The sequence below is a fragment of the Cygnus atratus genome, chromosome 3 (assembly GCF_013377495.2).
Source record: "Cygnus atratus isolate AKBS03 ecotype Queensland, Australia chromosome 3, CAtr_DNAZoo_HiC_assembly, whole genome shotgun sequence".
Taxonomy (NCBI): Eukaryota; Metazoa; Chordata; class Aves; order Anseriformes; family Anatidae; genus Cygnus; species Cygnus atratus.
Window position 1 is genome coordinate 80,628,377 of NC_066364.1, and position 22,714 is coordinate 80,651,090.

Below are 22,714 nucleotides of genomic sequence, written 5' to 3' on the forward strand. Positions count from 1 at the left end.
TGGAACAGCTTTATGATTTCTTAGCTGATTCTACAATGCACATTCGCTTCCAGGATAGCATTTAACATATATGGGGAAAAAAAACTATCAGTCTTTGATATTAAAAATGTTTGCCCAAAGGCACTTGTTATGAGGTGGTAACTATTATTTGGAGATATATTATCTGCATTTACCTTAAGAAATTGTGGTACACTTTCTTTTCAGCAGGACGGATTAATAGGAATTCAGTCAATCTGTGTTCTGATTGTTGTACCAGTTTTCTATAAAATTTCAAGTCACACTTGAGGTACCAGACTTCTGCTTCCATGTTTTCAATAGTTTGAGACTATAATATTAAAAAAGTTTGTGAGAAATTCCAGCAGGAGGACTGACTTTAGCAGAACTGCCAAAGGTAAAGGCTGAAAGCTGATTTCTGCTGGAGAGATGCTTGGTTAGAGATCATTAAAAAACTCATAAATACTACAGAAACTAAATGCTAGCATCTTATTCCAGGCGCAAAATGCACTTCTTTAGACTTTCCCTTGAACAACACAGTTACAAAAGATATAGTGTGATAAAACTATAGACATGCATTCTGTGAAATGCAGAACTGTTTGCCTGTATGCCTTATCATGCTTTATTTCATGAGATAAATATTTGACAGATATTATTCATGGGCTGTATAGGACTGACAGCAATCTTATGAGACACAGCAAATATTAAAGAGGGGACAACATAATTCTGTTGCAAAGCCAGGGATTTTCTATTTTTTTTCCTTTAGAACTGAAATGTTCTAGGAAGTTATATATATATATATATATTTTTTTTTTTCATGTAATTTCATTCATTAAATTTTTTAGGAACAAAAAAGCTATGAAAAATTCACCATTTTGTAATGAATAAAAGAATGTTTTCCCCTAGGTTTCTACTAACATGACAAGTATGTGATTTGGGGAAGAAAATATAGGAGCTGTTGTGTTGCATCCTAAATGTTTAGTGTTCTGTGAGAGAAAAGGAAGAATCATATTCTGCTGAGTTTTTAGGTTCATTTCTGAAATGAGAGAGAATGGAGAATTTCCCAATGTATAGAGGGTTGACAGGTTCCTGATTGATTACTCTGGGCTATAATCTCAGCCTTCTGAAGCTCAAAAGCCTACTGCTTATTTCATAGGCATGTCAAGCAAGCTGATCTCCTCCCCCCCCCCCATCACTGATTTAGAATGTTTTTATTGAAGTAGAAATTAAGTAAAAGAAAAAAAATGCTTTGTTTAATTTTCTTCTTTTTTTTCACTTACTACTCCAGCACTAAAGTTCAAATGTAAACAATGCAAATAAACTGTAACAGTGTTTTTTTCTTTCTCTCTCTTTTTTTTTTTTTCTTCAGTAACATTCAGAAGTTGTTAGGCTGACAAACTGATGAGGTTTGACACCAGAGGTATCTCAATTATATAAATTAACTCTGATTTTACAGGGTACGTTTCTTGCTTGGAGGTCGCCATGGAGAGTTCAAGTTCCTTCCTCCACCTGGATATGCCCCCTGCTTTGAAGCTGTCCTACCAAAAGAGAAACTTAAAGTGGAGCATAGCCGAGAGTACAAGCAGGATCGCAGCTACACAAGAGACCTACTGGGTCCCACTCTTTCTCTGTCACAAGCAGCTTTTACCCCAGTTCCTGTGGATACTAGCCAGGTATTGAAACTAAAAGATTAAATTTCCTTATGCAAACACAGATATTATAGTGCTATCTTATTGCACATTTATTTGAATTTACAGCTTGTTTCAAACTTGTCTTTTTTCTCAGAATTTTTCTGATACATTCCATCATTAGAAGTTGAAAACTGGAAGAAAGTCACAGGCACCACAAAGTCCATATAGCACTCACTAAAAATTTCATCTATTTCAATTCACAAACACTGCAGTGAAGAATATATTTTGGCCTTAATATTAGAGTATACGAAAAAGAATATTTGAATTTAATGTGTTGTTTTGACAGTTGCCACTGTCTTAGAATCATAGAATCATTTAGGTTCGAAAAGACCTCTAAGATAATCTAGTCCAACTTCTTAACCTAGCACAGCCAAGTCCACCATTAAATCATGTCACTAAGCTCTACATGCATACATTTTTGAAGACCTCCAGGGGTGGTGACTCAACTACTTCCCTGGACAGCCTGTTCCAATACTTCACAACCCTTTCAGTGAAGAAAATTTTCCTAATGTCCAACCTTGCATCCCCTGGTGCAACTTGAGGCCGTTTCCGCTTGTCTTATCACTTAGTGCCTTGGAGGAGAGCGCAATCCCCACCTACCTAAAGCCTCCTTTAAGGTAATTGTAGTGAACGATATGGTCTCCTTCTATCCAGGCTAGACAATCTCAGCTCCCTCAGATGCTTCTCATAAGTCTTGGTCTCTAGACCCTTCACCAGCTTTGTTGCCGTTCTTTGGACATGCTCCAGCACTTCCATGTCCTTCTTGTGGTGAGGGGCCCAAAATTGAACACAGTAGTCGAGGTACAGCCTCACCAGAGTTGAGTACATAGGGACAATCACTTCCCTAGTCCTGCTGGCCACACTATTACTGATACAAGCCAGGATGCAGGACCTGCCTTTCATAAACCCATGCTGACTGGGCCTGATAACGTGGTTGCCCTGTAGGTGCCACATGATGGCACTCAAGATAATTTATTTAATAATGAAAATGTCTTTTTATTACAGTTTAATTAAAATTACTAAAAGCTTTGTATTAAGACCTTTAGGCCAGCTTCAGCCCTATTTGTTTACTGTCCTTGCAGGTTACTGAGTGTGGCATTTGACTCATTGTGGGCAGAAACTTTAATGTGGGCATTGAAGTTGTATTTTTCTTTTTGTTTTTTCACGTAGTGGGAGAGAACAATAATTCTTTGTCAAGTTCTCTGATAGCAAAGAGCTTGATCTCTGAACACAGATAAAAATTAAGTTCTTTTTCCAATTCAGCAGAGTTCTAGATAATACAAAGTTTTAGACACTACGTAGTCACATTTTTACTATATTTAGGAACTTGTGCCTGGAAAAATAACATAAGAAAGAAAAAAACCTGCTACTTAATTTCAATACGTGCTAAATACAGCATTCTACATGTGTCATTAGTTATTGCTCTGTAATACTAACAATTAGGGTAACATTGTCAGGATTTACAGCACTGTATATTTAAGGTCTCTGGTTTTTGAGACAGAGAGTATCTGATTTAAAATTTTGGAGATAGTGACGTGCAATCCTGATTTCACTTTTTACCTGTCATCATGATCTCTCTCTTTTTATTGATGTGCATTCTCAAACATTTGTATTTGTCTGAAGTGTTTTTCAGAAAATTACTTTGGTTGTTGATTTTTTTTTTTTTATTATTATCATTATTATTTTTTAATCTGAGAAATGTTATTGGTTTGTGTAGCTTCTACCTAGCTGCCAGGAACATATTCTGTGCCATTTGGAGGTATTGGTTTAAAACTGTTTTCTTTTGCTGGTCAAACTCAGGGATTTGTAAGGGCATATGTTAAAGTATTTCTGTTGATCTGGGAATTCTGTATCACTTTAATCAGTAAGAACTGAATAATTATTTAGGATTGGTTGAGGGATGTGGTTTATACAAAGTTTGATGGTTATGAAAGTCTGTGTTGCACTGTCAAACAACTTCTCTGTAACAGCCTCTTTCTCTCTTTTCTCTTTAGATTGTTTTGCCTCCTCACCTGGAAAGGATTAGAGAAAAATTAGCAGAGAACATTCATGAACTTTGGGTTATGAATAAGATTGAACTTGGCTGGCAGTATGGACCAGTATGTACCTTCCAAATTATTTTTCTGTTAATTACATAGTATTATTTAGCAAATCATCTTCAAAGTGCTAATGGGACTTTTTTTTTTTAATTTATTATCCCTAAGGTTATTAAGGTTTTAGACCCTTTCTGCTGCAAGTAGTTGGGTAAACCAATAGTGCTTGTGTATTTCAAAAACAAAATTCTGGTATAAATGTTGTCTGATGCAGAAGCTTTCCACCAGTCTAAGGGCACAGAAAACACACAGTGGATTTTACACCTTTTATTTGTTCTTGGGCAAGAAGTTCAGTTGCTTGGTGGAATAAACCAATAAAAATCATTATTCTTGGTTCTCTTTGCATGAACTGACTGTAATAACTGTTTTAAAAGTTCCACACAAAAGGTATTCATGAAAAATAAGTATTTCTTATTTTCCAAGGTTATGAAATGCCATTAAATTTGCCTTTCTCCTTCCTTCTCTCTAACTTTTCAGGCTAATGTCTGTATTAGGTGCTTCACATCATAACTATTTTCTTATTGCTTTCCTAATTTTCATGGAGCTTGGCAGAAAAAAAAAACACATGGCTTCTGTCTTTGATACAAAATGCAATCGATTATGTCAATTAGATTTTTTAATGAATCATAAAAATAAAATAATAATAATAATAAAAGTTACTTATTTAATGGATACCAGATGGTGTTTGTGCAGAACATAAAAACACACAGGAGATACTAGACATAAAACATGTATGGATATATAGGAACACATGTATGGATATATAGGAACGTATGTATGGTATTTAAAAAAAAAAAAAAAGAAGATTTTGGTTTTCTGAAGAGTTCCGACTATGGAGGTAATATATAACTGGGCATAGGAATTGTATTTGATGCTGCATGTTGCAGTACTTAAAAAGATTTGATGAACAGAGATTTGGTGACTTTTTTTGTTGCCTTCCTGACCACATCAAACAAACAAACAAACAAAAACAGTTAAATTAATATGACAAAACATGTTAATTGTGGGGCAATCATATCAGCCAATAATTACCATCAAGAATCTAACTGAAACTTTGAGCACTATTTTCACTTAATCAGTTAGATGAATAGCATTAATTTAAGCAGCGATAAATGTAGTTAAGTTCAGAATGAAACAAGGTGCTAAATCTTTCATGTTCTGCTTGATTTCTCTGGCTTTAGTGTTATGTGGTTGGATATATTCACTTTGGAAATGTGACTGAGTGTTTGCTAATTATCTCCTTGAGATTGACTTTTTAATCATCTTGTTTTTTCATGGGAGATTTTATCAGTTCAAGCCGCTATATCCCATTCTTGTTATCTGAATTGATATATTGCAGTTACTGAGGTAAGGCATGAAACCAAATTTAGCTGGTTTAGGGGTATACGTATGACTGCTCTAATCTTAATTAGATTTCTTCTTAATTCACAGCAAGATGCATGGTAGGTCTTCTGAAGGAGTGGCGTTTTTTCATCTTTAAAAGTCAGTGTTTAAAAATGTTTAAAAGCTAAAATACAGAGAATCTACAGATGTAACTGTCTCTCCAGAATATTCAGAATATATATCTGCTGTAGGTTGCATTTTATATTGTCTACCAGCTGCGTGTTCTATCAGATCACCAAAGAGATGTGCTGTATTTACTGTGCAATTACTACTGTATTTTATACCTGTAACCAAGTAACAAGCTAGCATAACAAAATTAAATTATATTCTGAGGACTTCTGTTTTAAAAAGTTTGCTTGTTTTGTTTGTTTTAGTGGTTTAATTGTGTGTGAATTTGAGTGGTATTCAGGTTCCAAACTCAAAATCATTAGATGCATCTGCATATCTTTTTTTTCTCTTAAACTTCCCTATACATATATAAACAGATACAAAAATTAAGAATTGACAGGTGTCACAAGTTCCATCACTAATGTATTTGCTAGGCATTAGACTTTATACTGTGGCTCAGAAACAACAACAACAAAAAAAAGGGTGGGGCTGGGAAGGCAACCTACAGAATATGTTGAATATATAATAAAAAGTATTGTATATTGTAGCTGTAGAATGAAAAAGAGTCACTGGGGGAAATTCAACTAATATTGGAAGTCAGAAAAAAAATGTGAAGTCTAAGATTTAAATTGGCTACAAATAACTAAATTGGTCTTTCTTACTGGAGACTATACTGAGTCATTTTATTGATGCACATTACCATAGGTCTTGGAAAGAAACCTGCAAATAACATTTTCAATGTCTGCTCAAATGAATATCTCTTTTTAGCTGCTAATAATTTTGATCAAGTTGCTTGACAGTTAAATTGCTTGTATTGGCTGTCCAAAGAACATTATCAAATGCAGAAAAATATCCCATTGAGATTGTGAATATTTTTCAATCCAAAACATAAACAGCTGTCTGCTGTTCAATTTGATAATTATTATATGCTTAGATGAAAATGCAAAAATGTGTTACTCAGAGATGTTATAAAGGAATGTGACTTTTTAATGAGATAAAATAAACTAGACTAAGTAGTAATGTCCAATTTAGTTATTGTTACAGAAAAACATAAAACTGTCAAGAATATGATAAATATAAATTAAATTTCAGTTACCAGGCTGTGTGCTGCTTAGCTGCTGGCTGGTTTAAGCCACAACAGTGATCCATGTTCATATTCACTTTGTGGGTTCTCATGTAAAATTAGCACTCAGGACTTGAATTTAGAGAAACTTTATCAATAGGATAATTTTAAGACTGTATGATTTTAAAATGAAAACCAAACAAACTCCCTATGACACCACTACTGCCTGGGACTATGCCCTGTGTCATGGAATGGTCACGTCCATACTCTTAGTTCCTATAGCTGCTAAAACATTGTGACCACTTGCATGCTGCTTACTGGGAGCATGATTTTAATACTGTAAAAATGCCTGGGAATTGTTTGAAATAGAGTTATTTAGCTGGAGATAAAACCATGCTGAGGACTATTCTAATGTTTTCACAGTGTACACAGTTCTAGTCCTGTGCCTATTCTCCTACTTTGGTCTTATTCAGCTTATTTGCTTAAGTGCTGTCTGTGGTAATCAGTATCCTTTGTGTTCTATGCAGAGTGTGTGCCATACATATCACAGTTATATCCCCCTTCAGAAACGGAGCAACATCTTGAAAAGAAAGGCAACACTCAAATAGTAAAAGGAGATTTATTTATTTTTATAGTATAAACACTTTCGGAAATATCACAACATTATTTTAATATTTAAGAAAATTCCTTCATGACTGGAGCTATATTTGCGCTCTCTGTCAAATACCACGAGAACCTGCCCCGTGACAGTGGGTTGCATTATAGCTTGAAGCCATGGAGCTGCTGCACACCTAGTATTTTGAGAATTACAGAACACCCAGATTATAGGGCTACTTGCAGTCTGTTATGTATTTGATTTACTTGGCTGGTTGTACAACAGAAGAGACCATGACTACATGCTTCTTCTGATAGTTCTGAAGCTAGTTAAGGAAATGTGGCCATGAAAACAAGTCAGTTTACTGCTTCCGGTCATCATAAAACAAAGAGAAGAAAGTAACAGACAACTATAGCGTATTTCTCTCTATTTGCATACAAAGGCAGGTCTGTTGTGTCACTTTTGAACTTCTCAAAGCAACAAGTGTTGAGCCTACTACTTCTGAAGTAGCAGCTCTGTCCTGAGTTCCATCTCATCACTGGATCATATGGGGTCAGTACTGGTGAAAGAGGTGTAATATGGAGGAGAAGTTTGGTGTCATTGAAAAGGAGTAGATAATTCATATTCTTAAGCTCTGTGGAAATGGAAGACACCCATTTCTAGGGTACTTTGCTGTGTCTTAGCCAAAGATGCCGTAATAGTGCATCTAACTGCTCTAATAGTGTATGTGCAGCCAGAGAGCTGTAGGTGTTTCCAGCTCTTGCAGCAGCACAAGGCACTACATGAATAGGCTTGCTTCTCCTCGGGATCTATTGAACTGATTTTTTTTTTTTTTTGAGAGCTATCAGAGAGTCAAATCACAGGAGCATGTATATAGGGTTGTGATGTCCTCTCCTATGTCAAGCTGTTCCTCGCTACCTATCACCCTGTAGGTGGAATTGCTGAAGTGTTCCCCAACCTGCACCTGGTAAAGTGAAACAGATTAACTCTCAGTATCTTGTTGGCTGTCTGTTTCCCTTGAAAACTGCAGAGGTGATAACATCTTCAGTAGCACTGTTGTTGTTTGTCAAGCGAATAATAATTCTGCACATCCTAGCTGTCAGGAAAAAGATATGCTTGGATTTATTTCTCTCCACAGATCCATCACTTGAACCTTGTTATAAAAGCTTTGTTTAAAAAACAACTTCCTTACAAATTAGTGGCTGCCTTATATGTAGTTCATTGTCTTGAAAGTACATTGGCTTTTAATTTCAAGTCTATACGTTTTGAAAATAAGTAAACTGAAGCTCTAAAAACAAGTGGCATTGAAAAAAATGACAACCCTTGTCATTTTTTTCCTGCATTCCAACTCTATTTTGAAAAAATGTTTTCATATAAGTGTAGTCTCAAGTGAGCAAGTATCAACATTTTAATTTGCATCTTTTAGCTAATATTTGCAAATTATATTTATTTTTTTTTGTAATCAAGCTTTCTTGCAAGACAGTCTTTTTAGATTTTACTGACTGAGCAATGTGTTCTAGAATGTTGAAGATAGAAATCTGAGAGCAGTAGAATGCTCAGCGATCTTGGCATCTCATGTTGCCCTTCCTAATTATGACAAATATTAGGCTAAAAGTATGAATATGAAGTGCTGGTTAAAAATGTTATGGATTGAAGTTTTATGTTGATAAAAGGTAGGGTTTTGTAAATTATGGTCTTCATGACTGCTGTTCCTACAGTAAAATTAAATTCATGTTCCAGTTATTTGCGACTGCTGAATGGTTGAATTCTGTTTGTATGCCACTGAACATAACTTAAAGAAACAAACATTCACTGAATTTAAAAGATAGGGTAAATTTATCCTTAATTCTGTATATTGTTACATTCACTAATTACCTCAGTACTATTCAGATTAGCGTATTTATACAAATTGGATACATAATTTTTCAAACACTGTGCTGAAGATGAGTTGTTATTTTATGGCTATATGTCAAAACATAATAAATTGAGCTATTCTTGAAATTTGCTTATTTGTTGTGAACTTTTGTATGATGATGTGTACAAGTCAACACATGTTCCACTTGAGATCAGTTTGCAAATACAAATCTTGCCTTACCTGAACAGAATGCTTATACTATGAAAAATAGTCTGAGAATACAGACTTTTTCTTTTTTGAAGTGCTTTTCAGTTTGCATAATGCTGACAAGATCATCCTGAAGTACTTTGTGTTTTGAACTGTTTTTAAATTTCAGGTAGTTTTTAAGACATGCTAAATTTATTTCTTTACTGTCTTTTCAGGTTAGAGATGACAACAAAAGACAACACCCATGCTTAGTGGAGTTCTCAAAATTGCCAGAGCAGGAGAGAAATTATAACCTGCAAATGTCACTTGAAACACTGAAGTAAGTTGCTTCAAACTTCTAAAGCTTACAGTAAGCATTTCCTCAAACCTAAGGAGTTGCAGTTTCCAGAATTATAATTTGACATGTAGTGTTTCTTACTGGGTGATGGCAGTAACATGAAAAAGGAGAGTCAGATCCATCAATGAATGATGTGTTTGGCACTGCAAATGGCTTTGATAAAATTTCTTTCAATGTCTCTGGAAGTTTTACCCTGTGTAAGTAACAAACGACCTCTGTTAGCTTGTGTTAGTGCAAATACATAGTGATAAGCCTTTTTTTTTTTCATTTCATAAATTGTTTTGTTATTGTGGTAGTGCTGATTATGAAATGACAACTCCGGCAGATTTTGTCTAGCTTGAAGGAAGGAGAAATAGATCCAAGCTTTGAAAAAACTCTTTATTTCTTGTTTGGTGTACTTCCATTTAGTTTAATTAGTTTTAATTTTCTCTGTTGATGAAGCATACTTTGATAATCGATAGATATTTTTGGACATGACTAACAATAAGTTATTTCTGTATCTGTGCATATTGCCATACAGCAGTAGTATGCATTGTGGATGAGCTGTTAGATGTGTGAATTTCATGGCAGCTCTCCAGTTGGAATGCTAGAAAATTTCAGTGGGATGTTAATGGGTATGTTCAAGTAATCTAGTTATCTGACTTACAAAGAGGCAATTTCTCAGCTCAGCTTTGTCAGTCAAGCAGATGTGAATTCTTATTTTTCTGTGAATGCATTGGAAATCTATTAGCCAAAGTAATTTCTCACATATTTTTTCCACTGTATTACCAACACATAAAAATAGTTCTCAGAACTAATAAATATATGATTCTTCAGTCACTCCTCTTTGCAATCTATTGAAATCATATTTCATGGTAAAATATAGTTGCATTTTCCTGTACATAGCATTAATAAAGGTGACTTTTGTTTTAATTCAGAGATAAATTTCATTCAGAGAGAACTTGAACTCCTTTGGAGGCAAGAAAGTAAATTCAAATTTGTCTTCAGCAAGGTACTAGAATTTCAAGGAAATTTTGAGGCTCCTTTCAACACAATAATGTGCTAAGAATCCAGAATAGCTTCTTCTTTTCCAGTTTTGAGCCTAAGAAATATATCATCAACTTTTCCTGCAGATGCATCTTTTTCTGGATTAATCTATATAATAGGACTCAGGCTTATCATTAAAATAATACCCTCAGTATTAAATGTACACTCATAATGTTTCACTAAATATTAAACAAATTTTAGTATTTCTTGCATCATTACTGATTCAGGACTAGTGGTTTTCTAATCCAACCCTGACTGTATAAACCCATTTGGCTGTATAAACATAAATTATGGATTTCTTCTATTTTAGTAATTTTTTTACTTAATATCGAGAGAGCCTTTTTATTAAATGGATAGTATCCAAAACATAAAGCTTTCTGTGGATCTCAAAATTCATGATTTACTGAGTTTAGTCTTCATTTTGTTGTATTAGTCCCTGTTTTTCTGAAGTATGCAGTTCTAATTTTGCAGTATCATGTTGTATTTGTCATGTAGATATCTTCTGTTCAGGGACTAGGAAATGAGCGTCATGGTCGTTTCATTTCTGCAAGCCTGCAAAGTTGAAAAAGTTAGTCTACTAACCCATTCTAGATAATGCATGTTGTGATGACTCGAATTGTAAGCTACTGGTTCTTTACGTGGTATTTCATATTTACTGGCAGTCAACTTCAACAACAGACAGTGGAGAAGAGAGAAAGAGAATGTTCTTTTAAAACTTCCTCTAATCAGCTACATGCTATAGTCTTTAAAATTTGCTCCAAACTGTGTACTTCATTCTTGAAGGTGTTGCAAGGCATCAAGAATTAACTTCTTACTGTAATTGTTTTTTGTTGTTGGTTTGTTGCCAATTTTGCTGTCAGCTATATTAGATGAGAGGCAGAAAACAAGAAAGTTCTGAGTCACATTATCTGACACAGCATTTCAATATCTTAAGATCTCTGTACATTTTTCAGTATGATTGAATACTTTCATGAAGTATAAAAATGATATACTGTATGAAATGTCAAGATTCAGGAATGAGTTACCTCTGAAAATGTCATTGGTCTGAAATATGCTTGCTCATATTGTTTCTGCACATTTTTATATTTGTTGTGTAGCTTGATCGTTTATTCTGTTTTGATGCTTCCTATTTTATGGCTGAATTTCCCATATCTACCTATTTACTCAGTTGTGTGCGTGATAACTATTTATATCAATATTATGCTAAGGGCTGCATTAAAAAGACTCCTTTAAGCACTTCTGGTTTTCTTGTTCAGCTCTGAAGTGCTGCAGGGGTCTTTCATGCTGCACCAGTATTGATGATTCAGCCTCAAAAGTTAAACAGAGGTGTGATTAAAATCTAACTCATGGGGTCCAGATGCCTTTTAATCCTGCTGTGACTCTCTGACTTGAATTTGCTCTGTCCAGCTGGAGGTAAAGTAGGGTTCAATTTCCTGTCTTACATTAAAAGAAAATTAGGGTTAGTGGGGCTTAGCTCCTCTGTACTGCTTTCCCCTGTTAGATATGTTCTGTTACTTATGCTGGTGATAACTGTATGGGAATCAGGTATGGTTTATGCCAATTGAAATATATCTGCATGGAGCATTTTTAACAAATTATGTGTTTTGCAGGAAGTGGCCACTGCATGTTGATTTCCTGGTGTTTGATTTAACTATGTAATTTTAAGTTGGGATTCACAGACCATAACAATAGGGTTTACTTCACATAGCTAGCACTAAAAATCCACTTTAAAAGTCTCCGTGAAACATATGATTCATCTGCCAAGAGATATATGCCTAGAGCAGTATTTATGCTCATTTTTTCCCCAGTCAGTTCAAGAGCAATAAATATAGTTAGAACAAGACCAGAAAATATTGTTTTTATATAGAGACAAGAACAAATCAAAACCTTGTATTGTAGCTTCCTTCAACATTGTTAAAACTGGGACTGGAGTCCAAGCTTTACACGTGCAATTTCTCTTGTGTAACCAGTCAAAGAATGGGTATTGCTCTCAGCTTTTGAGAAACTTCTGATCTGACACCAAATTGTCCTATTGACTTTTGCCCGGTATTTATTTTCATTTTACTGTTAATATTTTAGTAGTGCACCTAGGTTAAAGAAGCTAAGACTTGATAACCCAGTACTGAAATTAAGAGCAGGAACAAATAATTGATGAGTTACAGATCAAGATGGATCTTGATATAAATCCTCAAGATGAATGAGATTTAAGAATTACATTGCTGGATAACATGAATGTATGGAAAGGAGGAGGTTTGAAGTTATGAGAAAGCTAATTAATATTGTCAGCCCTGTTTTGAGGTCATATAGTGACTGTTTTCTGAAATAAGCTTCATCTTACAGGGTCAGGCCAGAATATTGTGCCTGGGTCAGCAGCTCTGTGGTAGAAGCCCTGTGGTCCATAGCACCCTGTATCTAGCTTGAAAGTGGATCAATGTGTAACATCCATACTGAGCATTGTGATGGCTGTTTTGGTCTAATGCTTATAGTGTATTCTGGTGTCAGCCCTCTCTTTAGTAGTGTAGCCTAACAAAATCCAAATCCAATTAAAATCTGAGTAACAGCCTCTTCCTAAAGAAGGCATGTTTTAAAGATAACAGGTGACATTTCCTGCCTGTTCTCCTTTCTTCAGTTTCGAAGTGTTGTGGATTAGCCCTGGCAGGCAGCTAAGTACCACGCAGTCACTCGCTCGCTCTCCTTAGTTGGGGTGAGGAGAGAATTGGAAAGGTAAGACTGAGAACTCATGGGTTGAGATAAAAACAGTTTACCAGATAAAGCAGAAGCTGCATGCGCAAGCAAAGCAAAGCAAGGAATTCATTTGCTACTTCCCATTGGCAGGCAGGTGTTCAGGCACTTCCAGAAAAGCAGGACTCATCATGCCTAGCGGTTTCTTGGAAAGACAAATGCCATCTCTCCAACCATCCCCCACCTCCTCACCATCTCCCCAAGCTTTTATTGCCAAGCATGACATCTTGCAGTATGGAATATCCCTTTGGTCAGTTTGGGTCAGCTGCCCTGGCTGACCCCCACCCTCAGGCCCCCTGCTGGCAGGGCAGCAGGAGAAGCAGAAAAGTCCTTCTTTCTGTGTAAGCGCTGCTCTGCAACAAACAAAAACATCGGTGTGCTATCAACACCATTTTCATCAAAAATCCAAAACACAGCATCACACAAAACTTCACAAAGAATATTAACTTCATCCCATCCAAAACCACAACAGAAGAACCATGACATAGCAGAAAAAGGTTTTGATATACAGCAGTCTGAATAGGTACGTAAGCCATAGACATAGGTATATGAAGCAGAAAAATATATTTCAACTGCAGGTAATCTTTCAACTGATGCCCCACACAGAAGAAATAAATGATATGATAGTTCCATTTTGAAGTACTCCACTCATATTTTTACTAAGCTGTTTAGGAACATCTTGTGGCATTTTCTTAACATCACCAAAAAGCTTATTACATATACAAAAAAAGTGGTGTTGATCTCTCTCTGTTCTACACTGTTGTCATTCCCATAGGTCTCATTTGTTTGTTGTATGGTGCTGTTTATATACCCAGGAACAACTCAATATAGAAACACTGGCAGTAATTTATCTCTGATTCCTGTGTTCCAGAACCCTGCTGGCATTAGGCTGCCATGTTGGAATTGCTGATGAACATGCTGAAGAAAAAGTGAAAAAAATGAAACTTCCAAAGAAGTAAGTTGAAATTCAAATGCATCTTTTTGTTAGGTAGAATGAGTTAAGCAAACTGTTGTTATAATAATTTGATATTATATTGCTGGTTTCACTGATACTTAGCTATACATTCATACCTATGAATTTTCAGAAATTTACACATACCGTCATCTACACTTTTACATTTAGATATTTATGATCTGATGTGTAGACCAAGTTTTTGTGTGATATATTGAAATGCCTGCCTTTCAATTCATCATTACAAAGTTTTTTTTTTTTAGAGTCTACTGCAGCAACCTTTCATGGGATTTTTATGGCCAACTCATCCATATATTTTTGATATGCTACTTTCAACCCTTTTGAAAGTCGTAGAATGGCCATGTAGTGACTTGACCTCTAGAGAAGTGGTATAGCTGCCTGGTTTCTTCCCAAGTGATCAAGATTGTCAAGAGGATTGCTAGGACTTGGCTCCACTTCTGCAGCTTTGAAACAAACTCTCATTGTCCAGCCAATGTGCCATGGCTTCTTCCTTACCAGTATGCCTCCCAGTTTGGGAATGAAAAATTTGGGAACATAAACATAGCTGAAAGCAATGGAACTATACTTGGTGATTAGCATATCACAACCCTACGTCCCAATATGCTTGAGGTAATGATTTGTAAGCTTGTCTAGCTTAGGATAAAAGAGATTAAAAAGTGAATAAACGTAGAACAGTAAAGGTCACAGTTTCAGAAGAGAACTTCTGTTTTTTGTTATTCCAAATTTTAAATTAGAAATTCAGGTTCCTCGCTTATTTTTAAGAGCTAATAAGTGCTAGTACCACCAGTGCTGAGTTATCTTAATGTCACTGAAAGTCTTAACTTTGGATATCTGAGGTCCAACCATATACACCAAGTCAGAATTTTGATACCTTGTATACAATGGATACAAAAAAAAAAAAAAAAAAGAAAAGAAAAGCAATTTCAAGATGTAGATATGTGTGTGTATTTGTAAGGCTAGATTTCATTTTGTGTGGGGTACAGTCCTGGAGAGAAGGAGGATTGTTCTTCTGCAGCTAAAGTAGACTTAACCATAACGAAGAGTTACAGGAGGTAGTGTGTAAAAATCTAAGGTTTTGATGGGAGAAGAGATGTCACTTCCTGTGTTCCTGTAGGTGATACAGATGTATATCCCAACACTTGGTCAACTTTCCCATGATAATGTATCAATGGTTCTTATATCTGCCTGACACAGATGCTTTATCCTGTTATGAGAAATAACAGCAGTAGACATCACTTGAATGCAATTAGCTCATCTGCTCTACTTTCTAAGCAGTTTTGCATCTCTGCTGTGTATATTCTTGTCTTTCTTAACTCTGCTTTTTCTTTCCTGCCATCCTGTCATAACAATTAAGATTGTAAAATGCTAAGAAAACAAATCTGTATTTGTGTCACTCTTACAGAATTTTGGCATCACAGCTGCATGGGTTACAAATTGAGGAAAAGCACATTTTTAACTTAAGTTTGTGCCAGAAATCTGCCGTTTCTAATACAGCATAACTTCACAAAAGTACTTTTTTGGACCGGTTTGAACAATAGTTTAAAGTGCACTGCAAATACAGTTTTTGTTGCTGTAATTTCTCTTTTTATTACAAAGTTTTTTCCAGGTATAACTTTACACTGGGTTATTGAACAGTCCAAACTTAAATAACCTTTACTTTGCAAATATCTCTCTGAAATATTCAAACTTATTATTTTAATAAATTCTGAATACTTAGTATTTCTATAGGATATAAAAAAGTCAGAATTAAAAGAAAAAAGTTGACATTTTTTTCTTGTAAAACAACTCACATAGACTGCTGGAAATCTTTAATCAAGAGAGCAGAATATATACTCAAATCATTAAAAAACATACCTCTACTACTCTCTGTTAAACTTTAGGTGATAGTACAAATAAAGATTCCATAAAGCTTGTTATAAATCCATGGCAGATCAGTATGGTAGTGATAATGTGCTATTAAAGCAGCAAAATTTTCAGCTTGAAAATTATTCCAGATTGTTTTACCTACTTCTTTAAATCTATTTAGAATATAAGACCAGCAGAGATACTGAGCAAGATAGGACCAGTCATTTTACTGATTTGTAGAGACCACCAGATGACCAGACAGGAGCTGGGGCTGTTGCAAATGGTAACATCTCTCTGCAGCTCAAGACAGTTTTTGAACATGAATTTGTGTGCACAGAATATTTTTGGTTTTAAGGATCCATTGATACTTATACTTCATGAATATCCATTTACATCCTGAAATAAAGTATACACATTCTCTGAGACAAAAAAACATGAACATCTTTTGAGACACCTGGTCCTTTTACCTTGCTGTTACATAGAAATATCCATGGCTATCTTAGCTTTTTAAGCACAGGAGAACAGTTATGCAGGGGATTGTGACAAGGAAGAATGCACTGCCACTTAGTGTTTCACCTGCTCTTAATTACACTTTCCCCTAGGCTCCCATCTGTGGTAGCTGGGCCCAGTCATGGCCTGCGGTGGGGCCATTGGAGCTGGCTGTGTCTGGCACCGGGCAGCCACAGCCTTGCCTCACAGAGGAGCTCTGCAGCCCTCGGCCAGCACCTCACCACCGACACACATTGCACCCACTTTCTGTCTACCCCCTGCTTTGTTCTTCCTGCTTTACCTTCCCCTGTACATTTCCTGAGCAGTTGGTACGTGTCCCACCGACTCCCTGCAACATCCGGACCATAAAGGTTACATCCTTATGCGTTGCAAAGCCCCGTTTTGCCTGCAGTGCCTTGATAGTCCATCAGTTAGCAGCACTGACCAGGTTTGCTTCTGGATGTTTCAGGTTTTCTGTCTTTGTGTTTGTCTCCCTCTTTCCTTATCATTCCAGTTTGGCAAGGCCCTTAGCAAGATAATCTGACTGAAAATAGTCTCTCACACTCATATGCTTGCCAGTTAGTGAGATTGGCCAGGTTTGTTGTCATCATTGACTCTCTTAACAGGTTTACATATCTGTATGTTCTTGTTTACGGCTTCCCTCTTATTAGCCCTTTTGGGTTGAAAAGGCCATGCACCAGATACGCATAAAGGAGGAGACACTATGCTTCTACATACCTTTACGTGCTGGACTGGAATGGTTATTGAGTTGTTTTTACTGGGCAGTCATAATATTTCATCAAGTCATTTCTGCTTGCAAAGAATCAAAGATTTGCAACCAGACCTGTATTATTAATTATTTTTTTTTTGAAAATTTGATTGAGGGCACAGGTCAGCTGCTAACAAGGCCAAGAACTTTCTGTTGTTGTTGCCAATATTATTAGTACTGTTACTATTATTTTAATATGCTTGGCATACTACTTCAAAAGATCGAAAAACTATCAAATCCCCTTCCCTCCTACAGAGAAATGCTAGGCAAGACTCTTACATTCTGTGTTCTGAAGACTCTGGAGCAAGAGTTGTTTTGTGTGGGTGGATCCCAATGGTGCAGCTTAGTGTTGTAGGTTTTGGTTTTAAATTCAGTAAGTCCTGGTATACTGCACCCGTTACCATATGTGTTACATTCTTTATTGAAGAAAGCTTGGTCATAAGCAATGTGGGAGATGACTATAATTAATTCTGTGGGAACAACTTCATAAATGCAAAATATACTTCATTCTTAGGAGTGCTAAAAATAACAAGGGAACTGTTCTGAAGTCATGCTTAAGTTTTAAATATTTGCTTCCAAGATTTAAAGGTTATCTAAGGGATGAGGTATTATAAAGAAAAATTTACAATAAACAGACTTCATGTGTGATCTTGAGTAATCCATTTAACCTGTTCTGTCTTACAGTCCTATATGCAATAGGAAGAAAATATTTTCTTCCATCAGTAGGAAGTAGTTAAACTCTAATAATTATTGCAAAGTGCTCAGAGTTAATTATGATAGTGTTCATACAATTATTTAGATATATCACATCTTAATCTACTACTTTAAATGTATGGAAGTACGAAAATACTTTGGAAACATTTTAGTTCAGATCATTTGGTGTAGCTTTCATTACTACAGCTACTTCATCTGATCAAGATGCAAATAGCTTGAAAAAAAAATCAGATGTCAGTATGTTATTATTCTAAAAGACAGATTATTTTTATAGAATATTGCATACTTGTCACTTCTTTCCTTTGCAATTCCTATTATTATTTATTTTTCTTACTGACAAGTAACTGCAACTTCTGTGTTTTTTTTGACAGCTACCAGTTGTTGAGTGGATATAAGCCTGCTCCCATGGATCTGAGTTTTATCAAACTGACCCCCTCTCAAGAAGCTATGGTGGATAAACTAGCAGAGAATGCTCACAATGTGTGGGCAAGGGACCGTATCAGGCAAGGCTGGACCTATGGTATCCAGCAGGTAAGTGCTAACTTCAGTCACTTAAGAAAGCACTTATTTATTGAGATATTTCACAGTTAAATGAGAATAATTGGTACACAAGAGCAGGAATAAGCTTCTAATGAATGCTAGTCTGTCAGTCAAGAGAGCAAAAATATGTAATTAAAGCAATCCTTTTGCTAGATCTTCTAGCAATACAAGACTGCTTTTATAAGCAGGGAAAAAAAAGTTGGTTGTGTATTCTTTTATGGTATCTTTATCTCAGTGTGAGAAAATTGCATGCAGGAAGCTAATATGTTTTAGTATTTTAGGAAATGTAATCACTGACTTTCAGTAGGGGTATCATTTAAATGTTGGCAATCCTGGAAATTGAATGTTTTTGCTGATCCAGCAAAAACAGAATGTGAACTTCTAGTAAGCACTTTGCTAACATATTTCTGGTAAAAGCAATATGTAACTGAGAATAGTTAAGCCAGTCTCCAAGTTCCAGGCCTACTTGTTATCTTGTTTCATTGAGTAGGAAAGCTATATGGTAGGTGTCGGAATGTGTTGTAAAGGAGTGGAATAAAAATTAAGCATGGTGGATTGTTAACAGCAAAATTCATGGTCTTTGTTTTCTTTCTTTTTTTTTTTTTTTTTTAAAGTCAATGAGTACAGTAATTACAATGAGTAATTTGTTGCTTTTCAAAGCAGCTGCTATATTAGTTTTCCCTTAGGAGTCATATTTTCTATTCTTTTTGTGATTATCTTTGAATTTTATATAGGGAAACCTATCTTCTGTTAATAAGTGTATGGTAGCATATCACAGCGAAATTTTAGTAAAATCCACCCTCTGGGAGAAAATACGAGTTTTCATGGATTTGCGCTGTGCATTTTTTTTTTGCAAAAATGAAAAACACTGTTTTGTAGGTACATCTTATTTCCAGCCTACAAAGAGTGTTTTCATTTTTGACAAAAGTTCTGATTATATATTTCAGTTCAGCACATTTCAAGTTTTGTTTTTGTACAGGAACCCAGCTCATTCTATTTGCAAAGCTCTTGCATAAAAGAAATCTGATTTTATATATTTTAAATTAGTTGCTTCAACTCATCACATACTGGCAAAAATACATTTATGCAACTAATTATATGCCATATAGCATTTCAGCATTGTTCATTAAAGTATCTTACTGTAAAGCTATCATTTAGGTACTTTGTAAGCTATCAAAAAAATCTACATTCTGTATTTGGGTCTAGGCACACTATGAACCAATTCTTGTGTTTGCAGACTGGAATATGTACAGTATCCCCTACTATATAGACACTGAAGATGACTCAGTCTTGGTGCCACTCTCTGCTTACAACAGGATTAAATTTGCCCCTAATACTGCACCTTTAAATAAGGGAAGATGGCCCTTTGAAGTGGTGTTAACATTTTTGTTAGAATATTAATCGTGAGAAGTTTTGGAAGTGATGATTCTCTTCTCTGTTGCCAGGTAGGGGGAGCAGATTGATTCATTCTTGAACCCAGTGCTATAATCCTATGTTTATGGAGGCAGTGCACAATTTGCCTGTAGAATGAGAGTCTGTCTGTCTCAAGATTCTCCCAAGAAATATTTCTGATATATTAAAGAATGAACTCAATAATTTACACTATGCCTCCTGTAATTTTTTTTTTCTCCCAGAAGGCAAACATTTTCAATGCAGGGTGTTGCCAATCAGAGAATTTGAAAAGAATGAAAGTTGGGAAATTTTTACAGCTTTGATAGAACCATTAACAAAAGTTAAATTTATCTTTGTAACAGATTATTTGTTAAGATGAAGTTAAGAAATTACTGGGATCAAATGCATCTGTTTGCTAATTACATTTCTAAGTAGCATTGGGAAATTCAAATCCACATATGTAGTAAATAAGGTTTCTTAGATCTTGAGTCTAGTTTAACCTACTCGGTGTATGTGTGCATCTTTGAAAAAAAAAACAAATAACGTTGCTGTATTTGTTGGAGTGAATTTTCAGATAAATTACATGTTTTCTGAATTAGTGAGATATAATGTGAAAAAGGCAGCTAAATGATGATGTCCAAGATTTCTTGAGTGTTATTAGGTTGGTAATGATAAGCAAAAGAATATAACGGAAGTGGGAGATGGAGAAAAAGATTTCTCCTTTACATTTACACAAGTTATTTATACACTGTCCTTATATATGTTTTGACGTGTCTGTTGATATAGAAGATTCTGCTTTTGAAGAGCCTTCATGTGATAATAAATAATTATGAGTTTTATTATGGTCCCTGAAAGATAGCAGAGCTGCTCCCAGGCTACAGCTTTGGTTTAAAAAAAAAATAATCGTTTGACAAATGCACTAAGGCATGTAAACACCTCAAATCAAACACTGCTACTAAATTTCAGAAGAATCCTTAAGTCTTTCTTAAGTTGTTAGTGCTGTACTTAGGTAAAACTGACCTTACCATTGAATCTAAAAATGCTGTGGCATTGTGGAGGCTCACTGGAAGAGAGCAGAGAGAAAGAGGAGGACTTTATCTACTCACTGGTCAGCTGCCTGTGTTTTATCCTCTGACTTAAATTACTGTCCTGGAGGCTAGACTGGAACTTAGACCTTTCCTAGACTCCTTGCCCTACTCACTGGATGACAGAGCTCAACATGCAAATGAAATCTACTCTTGGATACTACAAATGATAGTCCGCTGTTGAGAATATTTGTGGAAGATAGAGGTATAGTTTTGAACACTTTAGGCTTGTAATTACTGAACTGTGTAGGTATCTAAATCCTTTTGATGGCCAGGGACTGATTGTTATATATAGAGATCTATCACTTGGACCTAGTAAATACTAAATTAAGATTATAAGCCCTTTGTTAGGTTTTCTGAGATGCTTAAAGAAGATGGAATGAATCAGGTTCTGATTTTGACTACCAGGTCATCCTCTGAAAGAGACTTAGAGGAAAGCGTTCTCTGAATCTCGACTGGGCCTAGGTATATGATCGATATTGAACAGTTCTTCCCTACCAAGAGAAAGACAATTATAGGTGTAAAAAGAAGAACCTAGAGAATTTAAAAATAAAAAGCTTAAATGGCTATGAATCCGGATACACTTATGGTTGGAAAGCCTCTTAATTGGGGTTGCAAGTTTGCAGTCTTGGATACTTCTGCTTTAAACAATCAAATATTTTGTTGGGTCTGATTCATTCCAACTGAAGACTTCTTTGTGCTGAGTGAGCACTGTTGTTGAGAATGTAATGCAGTGGTGGAATGAGCAGTGTCATAGTTATGGTTTCAACATATTCAGGTTGTTAAAGACCATCGAGACCTCAGGAATGTTCATGAGCTTCAGGAGGCAGATTGGCAAGATTATCAGTATTCTCTACTCCCCGTGTTAAGCAGACAAATTACATTAGTCTCATTTATGGGTTAGTGGATGGATGATGTCCTTGAAAACTTTACCACCAAAAGTATGTCCTGTGGAAGCCATGCTTTGGGTTTTGATGTTGATTTGCTCTTAATTCAATTCTTTTTCTCTTTTCAAAATAAGTAATTTTATTTTCTTCTGTAGAAATAACAGGCAACTGAATTCCAAAAGTGCATACAATGTTCAGATAACAAATACTATTCATTAAAAGTCGAAAGAGGAGAGCAGAACAGCAAGCTGCCCCTTTCTGGGTGCAGTGCTAAGGTGCTTCTCATTCAATTGGCACACTTACCATATGGCAAGCTGCTAGCTGTTGTCCATGCTGCTGTATGCTTTTGCTTGTCTCCAATAATGTGTTTGTTTCATGGGCTACATTTTCTCATCCCATCAAATTACTGTGACATGTTACAGTACTGTAATAAAGTGACATGGTGCTATACTGTGTAATACTGTAAACAGAAAATACAGAGCTGTGAAATAGTTTCCTAAGGAAAAGAAATTTACAGAGGTTTGAAAGTAGATGAAGTAATGACTGGGAAATATGTTATAAACAGCAATCATACTGTACTATGGATTAGATGATCTAGAAGATCTATTCCATTATGAATGCTTCATGGTTTTGGGATTATAAAATATGAAAAATTAAAGGGATACTGTCAAATAGTTCATGTATAACCCATTTTTTTCTTGTTATAATCTGATGGGGAAAATGCCTTCCATGTTCCACACTTTTTCTTCCTCTAAATCCACCACTGCTTATCAGGATTTTTTTCTTTACAAGTGATCACTGCTGTTTGTGCGTGACTATATACAGTATTTTTGTTCTGCTGCTGCAGAGCCAACCAGTCAGCCAGCAGAGGGAGCACAAGTTAACTAATAAATCCTGCTCCCAGAACTGTGTTGACAGCTGTGATG

General features: G+C 35.6%; 1 protein-coding gene across 1 annotated transcript in view; it reads left to right on the forward strand.

The window, feature by feature from the left end:
• Positions 1-22,714, forward strand: part of RYR2 (ryanodine receptor 2) — a 314,450-nt gene that overhangs the window by 120,760 nt on the left and 170,976 nt on the right. The window contains exons 22-26 of the mRNA XM_050709825.1: positions 1,451-1,667; positions 3,680-3,784; positions 9,205-9,308; positions 13,966-14,049; positions 18,256-18,415. Of these exons, the coding sequence (XP_050565782.1) occupies positions 1,451-1,667; positions 3,680-3,784; positions 9,205-9,308; positions 13,966-14,049; positions 18,256-18,415 (670 nt within the window). The remainder of the gene's footprint in view (positions 1-1,450; positions 1,668-3,679; positions 3,785-9,204; positions 9,309-13,965; positions 14,050-18,255; positions 18,416-22,714) is intronic.